General features: G+C 43.8%; 1 protein-coding gene across 1 annotated transcript in view; it reads right to left on the reverse strand.

The window, feature by feature from the left end:
- LOC116444642 (ankyrin-2-like) overlaps positions 1 to 16,392 on the reverse strand; it is a 278,123-nt gene extending 261,731 nt beyond the window's left edge. Inside the window, exon 1 of the mRNA XM_032110205.1 lies at positions 16,280 to 16,392. Within this exon, the coding sequence (XP_031966096.1) occupies positions 16,280 to 16,351 (72 nt within the window). The 5' untranslated portion in view covers positions 16,352 to 16,392. The remainder of the gene's footprint in view (positions 1 to 16,279) is intronic.
- Positions 16,393 to 16,777: the final 385 nt, after the last annotated feature.

A 16,777-nucleotide genomic window follows, 5' to 3' on the forward strand; every position in this document is an offset into this window, starting at 1 on the left:
AATATGTACTGAGAGAACAGATTTTAGACTGAGCTAATCAGATCTCAAGCAGCTCTAGTCTGAAAAAATACCTGAGAAGAAACAACACTGTGGAATTCCTATCAACTGTGTCATTTGATACCATAAGTCCTCCCTGGGAATCAGATACACTGCAGAGGTGCTAACCTGGCAGTCTCAGCCAAAACAGCCTATGCTCTGCTGCTTCTAAGATGCCCCCACCGGTAAGATGATGACCAGCTAGTTGCACTTGATTCCTTTTTCTCTCTGACATTTTCATTCTGCAACTCATCCCGAGATGTCAAAAAAATACTTTGCAACACCCATAAAAGCACAATTTCATTTTCTCCCCACCAGTGAAAGAATAATTAAAGGAATTGGGTTTTGTGACTGAAATCAGCCACTCTGGTTCTCAGATATTTGCTCATTAAAAAAAGCATGCCCTTCACATACTTATTAAATAAAAGAAGAGCATATCTTAAATGCTTATGCTTTCATGTATCAGAAAGATATTTTGGGCTGTAATTTCTCAACAGTCGGACAAAGCTGAAAGTATTCTGCTTTCATTTCCAATTGCTTTGATGCCTTCCATTGTTTTTTCTTTGCTTCCTTCCCACTCTCAGTTTTGTTTACCTCTTCTCTCTCCCGTCTATCTTTCAATTCCCATTAAAAGTGACCCTCCCCAACCTCCCTGTACAAAAGTTATCCTCTTTTGTTTTTGCTATTGCTCTTAGTTAAATGCAGTTTTTACAGAGGGCCCCCTCTGTGAAGAGTACTGCCTTCCTCAATACTTGTAATTTACCTCTTAACAAATGGTTTTTACAAAAAAAGCAACAAGAAAACATTTATTTTAGGAAAAGGTTTACCAGTTACTTTTTAAAGAAGAATTTCACAGCTTTTGGACTTGAAAGAAGATATGTGACAAATACCACCAAAAGAGTTTCAGAGCACTTCAAGTCCTAGCTTGTTTTCTTTTGCTGGTGAACAAGTTAACTGGCTGTCACATGAAAGGTGTCATTTTTTTAAAACCATAACCTTTCAACCTGAATTTCCCCTGCTGATGCTCACAAAAGCCAGGTTTGTTTTAGTATCAGTTCTAAAGAACAGCTGCTTTGGCAAACCAGACTGTCTGAATCCATCAGCATCTTGGCCTGGCACGACTCAAGGCTGTGCCCCGACAAAAACACCTTCCAATCTACACTGCTAAAGCATTAGAAGGAAATGAGAGGAAGAAATGCAGCTTTGCAGCCATCAGAATTGCTCTAGGAGACGCCTGAATTATTCGAACATTAAAGTTGCAAGATGAGTCACGTTTTAAGAAAATGTGTATGGGAAATGTCTGTCTGAAATTAATTCTTAAGCGGCTAATAAAGAGAAAACTCCAAGTAAACTGCTTCCCAAAATAAGTGTCTAGATACTCTTATTCCCATAGATTCCCATTAGACCAAGGTCAAGAGTTACAGATATGCTCCATCCTCTCAACAATTCTTACTGGTTAATAATAATTTTCTATCAGAAATTTTATGTCTCATCTTTCACAATTTTGAATATTTCCAGAGGAAAATACTTTGATCAAGCCCTACACTGACATTTTGGCTGAAAGAAGGGAGGATGCATGTATGGAGGCCTGGCCTACAGTTCAAGGGCATTTTTCAAAAACTGTTTTGATTTATCTGGTAAACCATTCTATAAAAAACAGCCAGGCAGGCACTTCCAAGAAAAGAGTATTACTAGCAATCTCTTTGGTTAAATAGAACTTACCCTCTGGACACATCTACATAACAACCACAAACACTGGCCCAACAAATAGAACAAACAAGCAACCGCAGTCACTCAAAACACGAGGCTGAAGAGCTGACACAGCCAGGTTTGGGTTTACGGCCCTTTCAGCCAAGCATCCTGTTTGTTTCTTCCTCTGTGGGGGAGATCAGTCATTCAAAATAATATTGCTTGGGACTTGCTGCGCAGACACTCCATCACTGCCTAATTTTGCTTTTTAAGAGTATTTCAGGGTTGAAGTTTTGCAATCATCGAGCAATACAGCGAATACCACAGTTATGTCTAGCAAATACACAAAAGCTGTACAATCAGCAGTGCTCCCAACAGGGAAACTGATATGAAAAAGGTGCTACTGACATTTTGGAAGCTGCATATTCATTTTTCTTACAAAACTACAAATTATTAGCTTAAAGCTACTCCAATATATCAGTTATTTATGCATTAATATATATGACACCAGGATGGAAAGATCATTTTTTTAATCTTACCCTTCCATCTCACCAGCAGCACCTTGAAGTTAACCACACTTCCAATACCACTGTACCTGCAAGCAGCTGATAATCCAGCAGGGCAATTCCAGAGGTGAGGATACAAACCATCATGCCTGGGTGCAGATGTTTCCAAGCAAAAGCTACATCCTTACCTCAGCTCTAGCAATTTTCCTCTCTGTGAGCAAACAGCAGTGTGTCCGACAAGTTTTTGCAGAGAGATGTGAAATCAAGATCTGGTCTCCAATAGGTGCAAATCCAACCTCTCACAAGACAAACAAGTATCAACAATGAAGATCATGTTGCTAATTTCAAGATCTCATTATCTGCGAGGTCTTGTCATACAGGTTTAATAGGTCCAACCTTTGCTAGCTCTGGCAAACCTACAGTAAACAACGACTTCCAATACCCAACATATGAAAAAGCTTAGGAAATACAAACCAAATTGAATTAAAAAGTACTTAGGGCCAAATGTAATAATTCTGTAGATCAGTGGCTGAACACAGTGGGTTTTTTCCTACTGAGTTCTCTCTTCAGAGACTGCGCAACTACACAAAGTAGGCAATCTTGCACATGTGCCTACAGGGTTCTTCAACCAGTGCAGATGTTTAACTACAGGCCTTCCTTTGCAAGGGCATTTAAAAACCCTTAAGGCACGGAGGACAGTGTGATACACAAACACATTTGTACACTGGATATCTGAAATGTGTATGCTGTTCAAATATTTGGTTAGTTGGATGACTTTTTTTCTAAAGTTCTTGCATCTGGGTAAACACAAGCATTTCCCATGTCTACTGGTGTCCAAATTCCTCATGAGCAATCCCAACAATGTAAATTTGGAGTCGGAAGTGAAATATTTGTCTTGTCAACTAACATACACCAGCAACCCCTTTTCAATAGTGTTTGTGTCTGGCAGCACAGCCGAACACTGGGCTCTGATGGCAACACCAAGACTGGTGGTTTGTTTGGGGGTTTCTTTAATAGTTGTGGGGGGTTTTTTCCCCATATTCAGAGTAACACCAACTGGTCTTTAATCCCTACAGTTTCAAAATGAAGTAAACCAAAACACAAGGCAACTCCGTGGAGCTTACATTTGGGACCACAGCTGATGTAGCTGCTGTTCCACACCGTGTTTCAGAGCTGCTCTGACACTGTCTTCTTTGGAGGAGTAGCTCAATGCCAGCTGAGCAGAGCACTTGCCAGGTAAAGCAGGATTACTGAATGTTCCTTCCTCAAGAAGGCGAGACATGAGTGCTCATGGCAGGGAAGCATGATTGATGACAACTCATCTCAAAAACCTGATACAGACTTCTTAATATTTTTTTTTAACTGACATAGATGCTGATCTGCCCTTTTAAAACTTCCTTGTGTTCTATCTCCTATTGTGGGTGATACAAATCAAAAGCTGCCTAAATCAAGACAAAAGTAACTTCACCTGTGACCTGCAACATTTCATTTAGACTTAGAAAATAGAATATTCCCATCTTTCCTGCTTCCTTGTTTCCAACTGTTTCCAGCCACCAGTGTAAAATTTTCACATCAGTTTTCCAGCTTCATTCAGCTGATGAATAACTCATCAGTCTAAGGACCGGTGTAATGTAAGCAGCACACATCTAGATGCCACACTGCTTTCGCTTTTGCCAAAATATCATCCTTAACAGAGACGTTTAGTTACAAGCAAGAGATACAATTACATTTGCACAGGTTTTCCATCCACAGGAGGTATAGAAAACCAACACAAAATGCCAAGTGCAGATCCTTGGCCAGTAGAAGAAAAGGATTTCTCCAAATGTGTACTATTTCTATATGCATGTTTATGTTCCTCTAGATTTGATATTTACATCGCATGAATTATATAAATTACACACTAAATGGGCTCTGAGTGAAATACATAGTCATTAACATAATTAAAAATGCAATAGAAGTGTTACCTTTTATAGTCATTTTGTGGCTTCCACTGGATCTTAAGGGTAAAATAGTCAATGTCTCAGCTGTCATAATCTATGTTACCATGGTAAGTGTTCTGCCATACATCATTCCATCTGCCTACAAACAGGGACCAAAAATACATATTTGTGTCATCTCTAAAGGAGAGGATTTATTTTTATTTTTCACTCCTATATCAAAGAAAACACATTTATATTGGTAACTGCATTTAGGTCAGGGTTATTTTATGACAACTACAGTCAATATGCCAATTACAGATCTCAAGAGTTGAAGAAACATTCTAGAAACCACCCGTTTATAGTAAGAAATTTTTACTGTCTTTGATTTCTCAATACTTACTTTTCCTGCTCTAATCCTTTCAGTTTCCTACAATATGAAAATATCTCTTTAGAATGTACCTTAAGCCAGTATTTTCCTATTTTTTTCTTCCAGATGAGTGTGTCATAATGTGCTGGAATGTGCCATTTCACCGGAAAAGTCAGTCTAGAGGGTTCACTGCAATTTCTTTATGAAGTATATGATACATATGCTGCCCAGTAGATCTTTAAAAACATATATTGCCACAGCAAAAGAACAGACATCATGTAAACCTTCAATTATCTTTCAACAAAAAGCAGTGTTCTCTTTGGAATAAGACTTGATATAACCTTTTTTACAACACTGTACATTCTACAAGTGAGCAACGGTGTCAAGTACAAAATAATTTCTTTTGGGAATTGTTAAACAAAGATAGTACATATTCTGCAACAATGAGCCACTGTGCACTTATAGATTAATTCTTCAGGTTGCACGTACAAGCCTTAGAAACTCCATTTAAAATCCATCTGAATTAAAAATCAAGACAAAATGGGTATTGCTACACTATTATCTCTCCAACCTCTTACACACATTCAGTTTACATCAAGATGTGTGTTGCAACATTAGCTCACTTATTCTAAATAATCATTGGCAGTGCATTCCAGAAGTAGAACTTAACTACAAAGTATTAAAAACCTGTCCTTCACGCAGACCTGAAGTTCACCGCCCTTCAGTGAAAATGGATTTTGTTACTTTCGCAGAAGCAACACAGACTAAATAAGGGATTTGAAGCTGAAACTAAGGTGACCGACTCCCTGAAATCTTTGTTGAATAGCAGCAGGACTGGGCAGATAATTGCTTTATGCTCTGGGGTTGGTTTGTCATAGCAACAGTATTGGAGCAAGCTGGAGGGTTCACTAGGAGCTTGTTTTTACAAAACATGGCATTTCTAGGATTTCAAATTGATAGATCGTAATTAGGATCACAGTCATCATGATATTCTATTACTCATTTCAAAAAAAAAACCCCACAATGACATTGCTCAGCAATTTTCCCTGACTGAAATGCATCTCTAATCTGCAAAACCTTGATGAAAAGGAAAAAAGAAGTCACAGATGCAATACAGCCATACTTCGAGGGGAAATTGTTACAGGGGAGAGAGGAGCATGCTGCTCTTATACACCCCATAAAGTTCAGTGCCAAAGCTCCCACAGGCACTACTCAAATTAAAGCTCCATGGGACAGCAGCAGTACAGGTTGCCTCTCTCCTCGTCTTCCAAAGGCCTCAAAGGACATATTCTCCAAGAGGTTTAAATAACTTTTTCCCTTAGCAGAACACAAAAAGGTGAGCAACTGCCCTTCAAACATGTGGGAGGCAGCTCCAGGTAAAGGTCTAGGTCTGGGTGCATCCCTCCAAAATGGGCACAGCAAAAAGGAGGCTGACAGGTGCAGAGAATACCAAACTATGTTTAGTTGCAGCAAAGGCTGTGTCAGGTCACATTACAAATAACCAGAGCTTTCTTCCACCCCCAGCACTGCTCTTGGAGATGCCAAGGTTTGCCCCTCACCTCTGCACTGAATCATCAGCAATCTGGTGTTTTTAAAAATACTATTGCAAAGGAGACCCCAGTTTTGTCAAGTGAAGAAGAGTTGCATCAAGGGAGCAGCAACAGCTTAGTTCAAACACGAGTGCCAAGACCAGAATCAACTAAAACACCTGCCAGGAGCAGTGTTAGGCTAGGGGATAAGAGGTTATCATTCATTAGCCCATGCTGAGTATGTAATTGATTAAGTAATTTCATATTATAAAAATAGAGCATCAATTGATTTTCTGCAGTGCCTGCACCTTGTACCAAATCTCACCACCACCTCCAAAACCTGTCACGTAGAATGCTTTGATATAGATTTCATACACATTTGCTTTACTAAATATAGACTCTCTTCTTTGAGCTGAACAAACAGAAGGGGAACTGGCAGCCACTGGAGCCAAAAGGAGTTTTGCAGAGGTGATTTTACTTCCAAATATTTATACCCAACTCTTCTGGCTCCCTACTTGCTCTGACTTACCCACCTGTCATTTTGAGACCCATAAGGCTTGCTCCTTGGTCATTTTAGTGCCACAGAAACTTAAGATCGTCTGCTCTTCTCACTCTCTTTTTTTAAATTAATAAATAATTTCCTCCAATTGCATCCTTGCAACTTCATCATTCCCATAAAAGCATTACTAAAAATCAAGTTTATTGTTTGGGACTTTTGCTTGCTTCAGCAAGCGACCCATTTGGATGATTAATATAAAGCAAAGGTTTGCTGAATATGAAATTCCCCCTCTATTGGTGAGGCAACACACATAACAGCTTGCTATTCCCGTAACAGGAATGAGATGAGTGCTCAAATAGCAGGAATCTGGGCTCCTTCTCCAAAGACCTTCCTAAGCCATGTTGACTGTTTGCAAACAAATACACAAGAAATCTGTCAGCTCAAAATAGGCCATTGTGAAACTTTCAGCCACAAATTTGCACATTGCTTATGCAAGGCTTGGACCCAGCAGGTAGGAAGTCTATTATCCATTGCTTTCAGCACACTGTGACCCTTGGGAACAGTCTGTTCTTGCTCTCAGTAAAGCCTGAAGAAGGTTGTGCTGACACTCGCTTGGCATGGGGGGGTAAAAATAGGACTGCAATGGCATCTTTTCATCAATTATTGTCATCTGACAAACCATGTGTGCTCTTGGTCCCTGCTAAAAGAACCCTTGTTAGAAAAATTCAAACCAGATCCAGGAGTGTCAGCTTTATTTTCTGGTTTTCAGGTATAGCCCAACAGTGTCCATACCAAAGCAGCTTAAAATTGTTTGGAACATCCTCCTTGTCAAATACCAGCCAGCCAGGAGAGAGCAGAGAATGCACAGCAAGACAACAAAGGACCCAGCAGGGATCCCAGGTAGAGCATTTCCAGTGCAAGCCTCTGCCCGTGATAGAAATAGCCTCATTAAAGGGCAGGTTCAGATACAAGAAGCTATTTATAGGCAATCTAAGACTAAATGATTAGTGACATGCTCTGGATCTAAAAATTCCCAAAGTTTACAGTGTTACAAGAGCTGTACATGCAGCATGTGATGCCCCTGAGTGCTACGCTGGGCGAATCCACGGGCTTCGGCTTCTGTGCACCGACCAGCTGCTGTTCCCGGCAGGAACTAAAACCGTCTTGAACCGAGGCCAGGCTATTCACATCCAGCCTGAGCAAGCTCGAGTTCCCAGAAAGCTCCTGTGCCGCCACGAGAGTTCTGCTCCTACCCAAGCCTTGCCCCTTCCCCTGCCAGCTCCCACCACCCACGCTGGGCACACATCAGAGGGAAGGGCAGCCTCCATCGCCCAGTGCCGCTGGAGCCCAACGAGCATTCCTGAGTGCAGCAGCAGCTGGGGGTCACGGGTCACCAAGTACTGGCAGCCATCCCACACCCAGAACAGGGGGGAAAGCTAGATTTTAGAAAGATAAAACAACAAACAAAAACGTCTCTGAGTACACTCAAAGAGCCTACAAAGGATACTTCAGAAGGGTTCTGCTCGTGGGATCCAAGAGCCACTTACGAGCTTAGATCACATACCAAACACTCCACAATTAATCACAAAGTCTATTTTTTTCCTCTTGGAGCTGCATATGTGGGAGTGCGTTCGGGGAGAGGGGGTGTTTGTGCTGGTTTTAACCCAAAGATTTTGGGTACAAGCTATTTGTGATGGTGCAGAGGAGCTGTAAAATGCAAACTGCCCTCAGTTTGCTATTTTCTGAATATACAGATACATAAATAATCTAGAATTACATCCCCCCCCCCTTAAGAATAAAAGGAACCACAACATTTAGAAACACTGCAGAAGATGAATGAGGTCTGGACACCCTCCATCTTTTCAGAGGTAAGCTCATAAAACAACACTTCACCATCTGACCTAACATAAACGACAAGGGTATTTACAGCACTGTGTCACTCCTTCAAACCCAGCCAGCCTGGATGCCGGAAACACATTCCCATCCATCAGATGCCTGTAAGCATCCCCTGAGATTCAAATTCTCTAACAGGACTTCTAACTTACGCCAAGACCTCTCAACTCCTGGAAGATTGACAGGACTTGAGGTTGCACACCATTTCCTCACCTGAATCTGTGCCTCACACAAATCCCACATGCTGGTCACGGCACAGTCTTCCTTCTACCCCAGAAACATCACCTTCAAACACCCAGAGCACCTTAATAAATAATGCTCAAATGAAGCAAGGGATGCATTTCTTAAAGCTTCTCACCAGTTTTCAGCAAGCACAACTTTAATGCTAAAGGCAACACATAAGTTGTGGGAACTCACCTTGGCCATAAGTGGTCAAAGCAGCCTTCAAAGAGAACCCCTGGGAGAGAGAGGTCAGCAGTTTCATCTCCTGGAGCTGTACTGTTGTTTGCACCAGCAAAACTAAACTCAAAGAGTTAACATGGCAAAGACCCAATATGTTGTGCAGGGGGATGTTGCTGAATGAATCCTTGTTGCATAAACAAAGATTCCTTTAATATAGGAAGTCTGAACTGGCCCGTGATTTATTGTGCTCCTACTTCTCTTTAGGATCAGTCAAGTTCCGCAGATAAATCAAAATGCTTCAAGACCAGACAGCCAAAGCAAACAAAAAAGATACAATAAAATAAATAACCAAATTACATCAGTAGAGACAACAAATAATATTGCTATAACCCATTTTCTGTCCAGGGTTACTCCTGACACTTGTAGTGAACAAGGTGGAGCTTTTGGCTCTGAAGCTCTTACACAGAAATTGTATCAGATTGCTTCAGTCAGATGCACACTTGCAAAGCTCTAGATACCTGTGCATCAACAATGGATGCAGGATACAGCCTACTTTTCCCACCAGAGTTCATCAATCTCCAGCGGGTAATGAACAGCAATTTCTAGCTCACTCCCCCTTCCCTAAATACTTTTACTTTTTGAATACAGTTACATCTTGAAGTCTGCATCCTGCTGGATACCACAGTTGTTTCTATGTTCCCAGATGACTCACCATCCCAGTAAGGACAATCAGGCACTTCAGAAAGAAGGATAAAAGAGAAAGAAAGGACAGCCATCAGAACAGAACATATTGTGTTTTCCCCACTCCGTTAGTCAATTCCTTATTAACACTTAACCAAAAGGCTTCTACAACCCATTTCCCAGTCAGTGTTTATAGATAGAGAACACCCCTTGTGGTTTCTGAGGTGGCCTCACACAGCAGGTCACCCCAAAATAAATCCTAAAGCCCTCTACAAAGACAACTATGCAACAAATACTTCATAATAAGACTTAAATACAGACACAGTATGTTCATCGTACAGTAGGACTGCAGAAAGCCCTACTGTAACTTCAAAAAGGTCTCACCTCAACAGGCAACAAAGCTACAGATATTAAGACCAACAAGCTGCGTTTCCAGCAGACATATATAGTGATCAGCATGGAAAACCTCACAAAGGGTTTTGGACAGTGTGGGCATTTTCATATGTTTTCAAACTTTTTACCTACTAAGACAAAGCATGACTCCTTCAATATTAACAGCTTAATAAGCAAATCCTCTAGGGCAGGAGGTGGGTAGGCGCTGCTTTTTATCAAAGCAACCTGTGCTATTTGTTTCCTCTCCCATCTCAGTGCACCCCAACCAGAAGAAGCAGCTGCAGCCTCACTACAGTGCCCACAGAATGGCGAGCAGCTCTCACCCTGCATGACATAGTGAGCAACCCCTCAAAGCCATGGCGGCCAGCCCTCTGCCCCCCACACACACACACAAAACGGCGGCCAGCCCCCCCCTCTGCCCCACACACACACAAAAGGGCGGCCAGCCCTCTGCCCCACACACACACACAAAAGGGCGGCCAGCCCTCTGCCCCACACACACACACAAAACGGCGGCCAGCCCTCTGCCCCACACACACACACAAAATGGCGGCCAGCCCTCTGCCCCACACACACACACACAAAATGGCGGCCAGCCCTCTGCCCCACACACACACACAAAATGGCGGCCAGCCCTCTGCCCCACACACACACACACAAAATGGCGGCCAGCCCTCTGCCCCACACACACACACAAAACGGCGGCCAGCCCTCTGCCCCACACACACACACAAAACGGCGGCCAGCCCTCTGCCCCACACACACACACAAAAGGGCGGCCAGCCCTCTGCCCCACACACACACACAAAAGGGCGGCCAGCCCTCTGCCCCACACACACACACAAAAGGGCGGCCAGCCCTCTGCCCCACACACACACACAAAAGGGCGGCCAGCCCTCTGCCCCACACACACACACAAAAGGGCGGCCAGCCCTCTGCCCCACACACACACACAAAATGGCGGCCAGCCCTCTGCCCCACACACACACACAAAATGGCGGCCAGCCCTCTGCCCCACACACACACACAAAATGGCGGCCAGCCCTCTGCCCCACACACACACACAAAATGGCGGCCAGCCCTCTGCCCCACACACACACACAAAATGGCGGCCAGCCCTCTGCCCCACACAGGCCAGGCCCTGAGGCAAGGGCCATCCCCAACTGGGATTTGTTCTAAGAAACCACAAGGTTTGGTCTATAAAGTACAAAATCTGAAAAATCACCAGCCAAAAGTCAGCCTTCAACAACTTTATCAAGTATAAATCTTGTAAGGGAGGGAACAACACCAGGGGAAAAGTAAAGGAAAAAAGGAAAAAGGTAGGGAAAGAGAAAAGGTAGGAAAAGGAAAAAGAAAGGAACAATAAAACTAAGAAAAAACTGAAAGAAAAATAAAAGAGAAAGAAGTCAATTTTTTAATAGAAAACCACACACACAAAACAACAGAAAGAAAAAAAACCCACAAACAACCCAACAATCAAACCCTCTACTTTTCCCCCGGGGTATAATCCATACCGAACTGGATGCCTACAAACAAACTCCACATCACAGCATCTCTCAAACAGAAATACAGTAGAACTGACACACAAATCAGCACCAAATTACAATCCTCACTTCAACCTGCTTCTTAAGTATTTCAAATAAAAATAAACATTAAAAACCAGAGCAAGCCCCTACCTGCGTCTCCCAGGAGCAACTCCACAGTCCAACTGAGGCAGCACCTCCTTCCAGAGCCTTCTACCCGCAGGTGCTGCAAAAATGTGTAATAAGCCCCTGCCCAATTAGCACCAGCTGGTGTAATTAACACAGTCCCTTTGAGACACAGGAACCCATCAATTTCTCCTTTTATAAGCTCCAGAGTGAGTAACAGTAATTGCAGGACCTTGTGTTACCCTTCCCACCTGGGCTGGCTACTCTGATACGGCACAAACATCAGAACGCCTGAAACCACTTACTAAACTAACTTAGTCTGCAAACACGTTTAATGCCCACCTGGAACCTGCTTTTCTTTCTCCCCTTTGGATTTTGCATTTCCAAACATTTTTATCAAACCAACAAAAGACCTAATTGGAATACGAATTGAAAACTTTTAATTCTTCCCTTCCACAGTAGGTTACAACTGGTAGCTAGCACAAAAGGGGGTTTTCATGGAAGTAGTAAATCTTCACATGCCTTAATTATATTAGTTTATTAACTACTCAGTGCTTGATTTTGAACCCAAATGACACTGTAGCAAAGTAATTTTTATACGCTATCTCAACACACATAGTCATTTACATGCTTACTGTTATTACTTTTTCCTACATTAGGCTGCATCTATTATGCAGCAGGTTGATTATGTTTTATATTTCATCATTTCAATTCATTGGGAAGACATTTTCCAGCACCCTTTTCCCTTTGATATGGCAGACAGAGTTCAGTGGAATGGAAATGTTCGGTTTGATGGATGTTGGCTTCACCCTGCGCCATGACACCTAAGAGAATGCTTCACTACGCTGATTTTTCAAGTCATTCTAGTTCCCAACAAATTACTTCTAATTCTTTATGGTAGGAGAAGGTAAAATCAAAAATAAGCTTAAATCAAATTAAAGTTCAAAGAAACCTTGAAAATGTGGATTTCAAACAAACCTAATTTTTGAAATTATGGAACTAGAATCAGCACCAGCAAAGATGTGGAGGCAAACCACATGCTGTCCAAAGCAAAGACAGGCTGGGAGAGACATCAGCCTAAATCACCCATGAAAGAGAAGCTTAAAATATCCGCAAGTATTGTCAACTGTTAGTAGGGGACAAAGTACATCCTGCAGTAGGGAAAAACCTGGGCAGTGGATTAAAAAAGGCAGGAGCAAAGCACAAGAGTAGCATATGAACAGTCATAGTGGCATGAACAACCTCTAAGAGTGCAGTGGGATACAAGCTTTCAGGAAAAAAGTATCAAAGAGAGTATAAAAGAGGCAAAATTCAGTACAGTTACAGAGAAACTCCTTGAAAAAAGAAAATAAGAAAACTGGTTCCTCTAGTCCCACACCAATTGAGGGGTCCCTGGAAGAGATTTTTGTCAAGTTCTAGGAGCAGACCTCATACTGACTAACACACATCTATGAAGAGCTCATATAAGATGACAGGCTGGAAAACTTTGATTTGAGGATTTGAGGTTAATTGGATGGATTGGTAATACAGGGCCCTTTTGCCACACAAACAACCCTGGAGAAGCAGAATGCAAGGAACTCTGTTCTGCATCTTCCCACATCCACACCAGCATTCTTCCTCTGAACGCCATGGTGTTCTTGCTGCAGTTTTAGTTCTTAGTCCAAACCTTGAGTTTGGAATCCCCAAAATATCCATGTCCTTTTGGATTTACAAATACCTCCAACCATATTTTAGGAAGACAAAAAAAAAAAACCTGGAATAGGAAAAGAAGGACATCCAGACATCATTTTACAGACAGCTGTCTTACTGAAAGAAAATTAGATGGAATAAAGGGATTTAAGGGGGATAAATAAGGCACAACAACAGGACAATAACAATTACCATGTGAGTGCTGTACATTGCTCAATGATAAGGAACTTTACCTGAGATAACTTAAATCTCTGGAAGACACTTCTGCATACTTTCTCTCCATATCAGATAATGGATTAGGATCTTCAGTTTATTCCTGCACACTCACAGGTGCAGTGGGAGAACAGTACCCAAGTGTTACTGTGTTCCCATGCAAGACGCTATTGGGTTTGCGAATTTTATTAAAGTTGATATATTTTTTATTGTGAGAAGTGTTTAAATTTCCTTTTGACAAGTGTGGCATTGACAACTAAAAGGAAAAACGGTGGAAATAACTCATTTGACTACTGCTGAGAGAAACAACCTCCATCCTGCTCCAAATATAAGGGTTTGATTGGTGTAATTTACAACAGCTTGGTCTTCTATTTGGTACATTCTTAAGCTTTATATAACAAATGTCACTGGTATCTTGACTGCAGTACCTTAAGCCCAACTTAAATTTAACAACACAGGTGTTTCAGGTAAAATACAGTTCTTGCTAAAACAGGTTCACAGACATAAACATTATCCTCAGTCCTGCAAGCACCCCAAATACCTATTTCAAATAAAGGACACACTTAAAGATCTCTTAGATGAACCGAAAGACACAGTAAAAACTCCACAAATACCAGTTTGTTTCAAACAGCTTTTTCAGTGAGTCTTGCTCAGTCCAGGCTGCAAGCCAGTACTAACCTCAAGGATCTCCCAAAGGCACCCATGTAACGGGAATTCAGCATGTTGCCAATATCAGTTTTCATTCAGCATTATCACAACAAGTGCAATTTGATAACAAAAGTCAGTACAACACTTTCAGACAGACATGTCCACTTCCTTTTTGTTTGTACTCTTCTCCCCTCCTAAAGACGCAAGAAATGCTTGGTAAAGTGGGAGGCTGGTAGTGATTTATAGGAAAACAGATTGACTTCTGCCAGTGTTGTGTTCTTTGCCTTGGTCAGGAGAGGCTTTGGGAATTTATTCACGGAGTGTCCCACTCCTGTGAAGGTCACCCAACAAGCTGTGTGTATGATGTTTTATTGAAGGGCAGCAAAAATGTAAATAAATAAATAAATAAATACCAGACGCTACCCAGCCATAGTTCAGAGAAACATGACCGATGAGTCATTCCTCTCTAAATGCAATTTAAAATAATTCTAAATACAGAGTGGACAAAATGCAGAGGAAGACAGTAAAACAACCGTAGTAGTCAATTTTTTAATGAGTAATTTCTGCCTACTAATTCAGGATACTCGTTTCTTCCTCCTGTAAAATGAATAACCCCGTGAGAAGTCAATTCAGAACGCTCTGGAGAATGCAGCAGTCCTGCTGGATGTGCAGCAATAAATAATTGCTAACCTTGTGTTTCGCAGCTGCTGAGGAGCAAACTGAGGGTCTGAAGCAAGCAAGATCATGGAAAAGGAGCTCTCTTCAAACGACTTGGTCACTGCTTGGAAGGACACTGCTTACCTAGTCTCAGTAAGCACACAGACTAAGTTAGGGGCAAAGAGAAGCCAGTTTCAATGAGGATCCCCCTCACCCCCAACTCTTTCCTCTGCTACCTGGAACTTCTTTTCCATCCTCAACACTTCTCACCTGTCCTGCTGATCACACCTACTACAGGTTGCAATAAACTGGAGAGATCCCTGCTGGTCATTCACCCTCCTAAAACCAGACTTCAGGACTAAAATCACTTTTTCTTCTGGCTTCCAGCAGGGAAGGGAGCAGGAAGTGCCAAAATACTTGGGTCGAAGGGGCAGTTGTTCTTGTGCCATTTGCAGCCGGAGTCATCAGCAAACCCACACAAAGGCCTTTTTGCTGGAGCTGCCCAGCTCAAACTTCCGGCATGTAGAGGACTGACAAGTTTAAATATTGCCCCAAACTCTCAGACGTCTGTCCCAACTCCAGACCCCCAAGATTTCCTCATCAAGGCTACCACCACTGAAAATAGAAGGGAGGGGGGGGGGAAGAGTAGGATAGGATTTATATTTGGATTTATGTTTGAGTACATACACACTACACTAATCTGATTACTCACTGGGAATCCTCCTTTACAACAGCTTTTCCTTTATTAACCTTATTTTCTTTATTAATAACCACCATAACATTACAGCCTTAGCAGGAGCATGCAAACTGAACACACTGGCACCGCGTCCCTCCATTTCTGCCTCTCCCATTTTCAAGAGGCACCAAGTGCTCATGGAACGAACCCCACAGACACCCAGCAGCAGCTCGGCCTCCCCGACGCCGCCGGGTCAAGAACGTCAAACAACTCCTGCGACCAACTTGCCCATTCCAAATGTAAATTAATGCAGCAGCCTCCGCAAAGAACGGAGCTCCCTCCTTGCGCGGGGAGAGATGCGGGCGGAAGAGCGTTGCATGCAGCAGGAGCGGGAGCAGCCTCTCGGAAATTGCTGCATTAGGTTAATTAAGATTTTATTCATGCCTTCGGAGCCGCGCTGCCACGGCGGTGATGCAGCACGACACGCACCGCGCTGCACCACTGTGAAGTTACACATGGGTGCCTGCGCTCCCCTCTGCGTGTGACCGTGCGGGCACACCTGCGCAGGTGCTGCCTGCAATGGTTCTGGGATAGGGATGGGATTTGTGGTTTTGTTACGGAAAGTGGGTTTTTATTGAATAGAACAGAAACCATCCCTCGCTCCACCATCCACCTGCCCACCTCCGATCCACCTGCCGATGCATGCACTTGCGGGCCGCTCGCGTCCCGGTCTCCCGCGCCCCTCCGCATCCCGCGGGCTCCGTCCCCCCCCCTCCCCGCTCCGCTCGGGGGATGCCGCGGGCCGCCCCCCGCCCCTGCCGGGGAGCACCCACCTGGCGAAGGCGCGGCGGGCCGGCAGGGGGCGAGGGGCCGCCTCCCGGCGCGGGGGGCGCGGGCGAAGCCATCTTCGGCTCCTTCCCGCCGCCGCCCGCCTCCTCTCAGCCCCCCGCGGCCGCCACCATGCCGGGGACCCGCGGGTGACCTTCGCGGGGCGGCCGCTGCGGCGCGGGGCGGCGGGTGGGTGGGGGTGCGGGGGGTGCGGGAGGCAGCGGCCGCGCTCCCGATGGATGAGCTCACGGACACATCGGCGGCTGCCGGCGGGCGGCGCGGGCGGAGGACCCGCCTCGTCCCCCTCCCCGCCACACACACCCCCCGGTACACCCCACCCGCGATCACACCCCCGCACACACAGACACAGCTCCCGCACATCTGCCCGCCACTGTTTTAAGTGACAGCGTAGTGTTGAACCTTCCCCCTTCGGCTCCAATTGTCAAAATACAGGGATAAACCCGCGGCTCAGGGTTGTAGAGAAACGCGGGTATCCGCAGCTG

This window comes from Corvus moneduloides, chromosome 5 (genome assembly GCF_009650955.1).
Source record: "Corvus moneduloides isolate bCorMon1 chromosome 5, bCorMon1.pri, whole genome shotgun sequence".
NCBI lineage: Eukaryota > Metazoa > Chordata > Aves > Passeriformes > Corvidae > Corvus > Corvus moneduloides.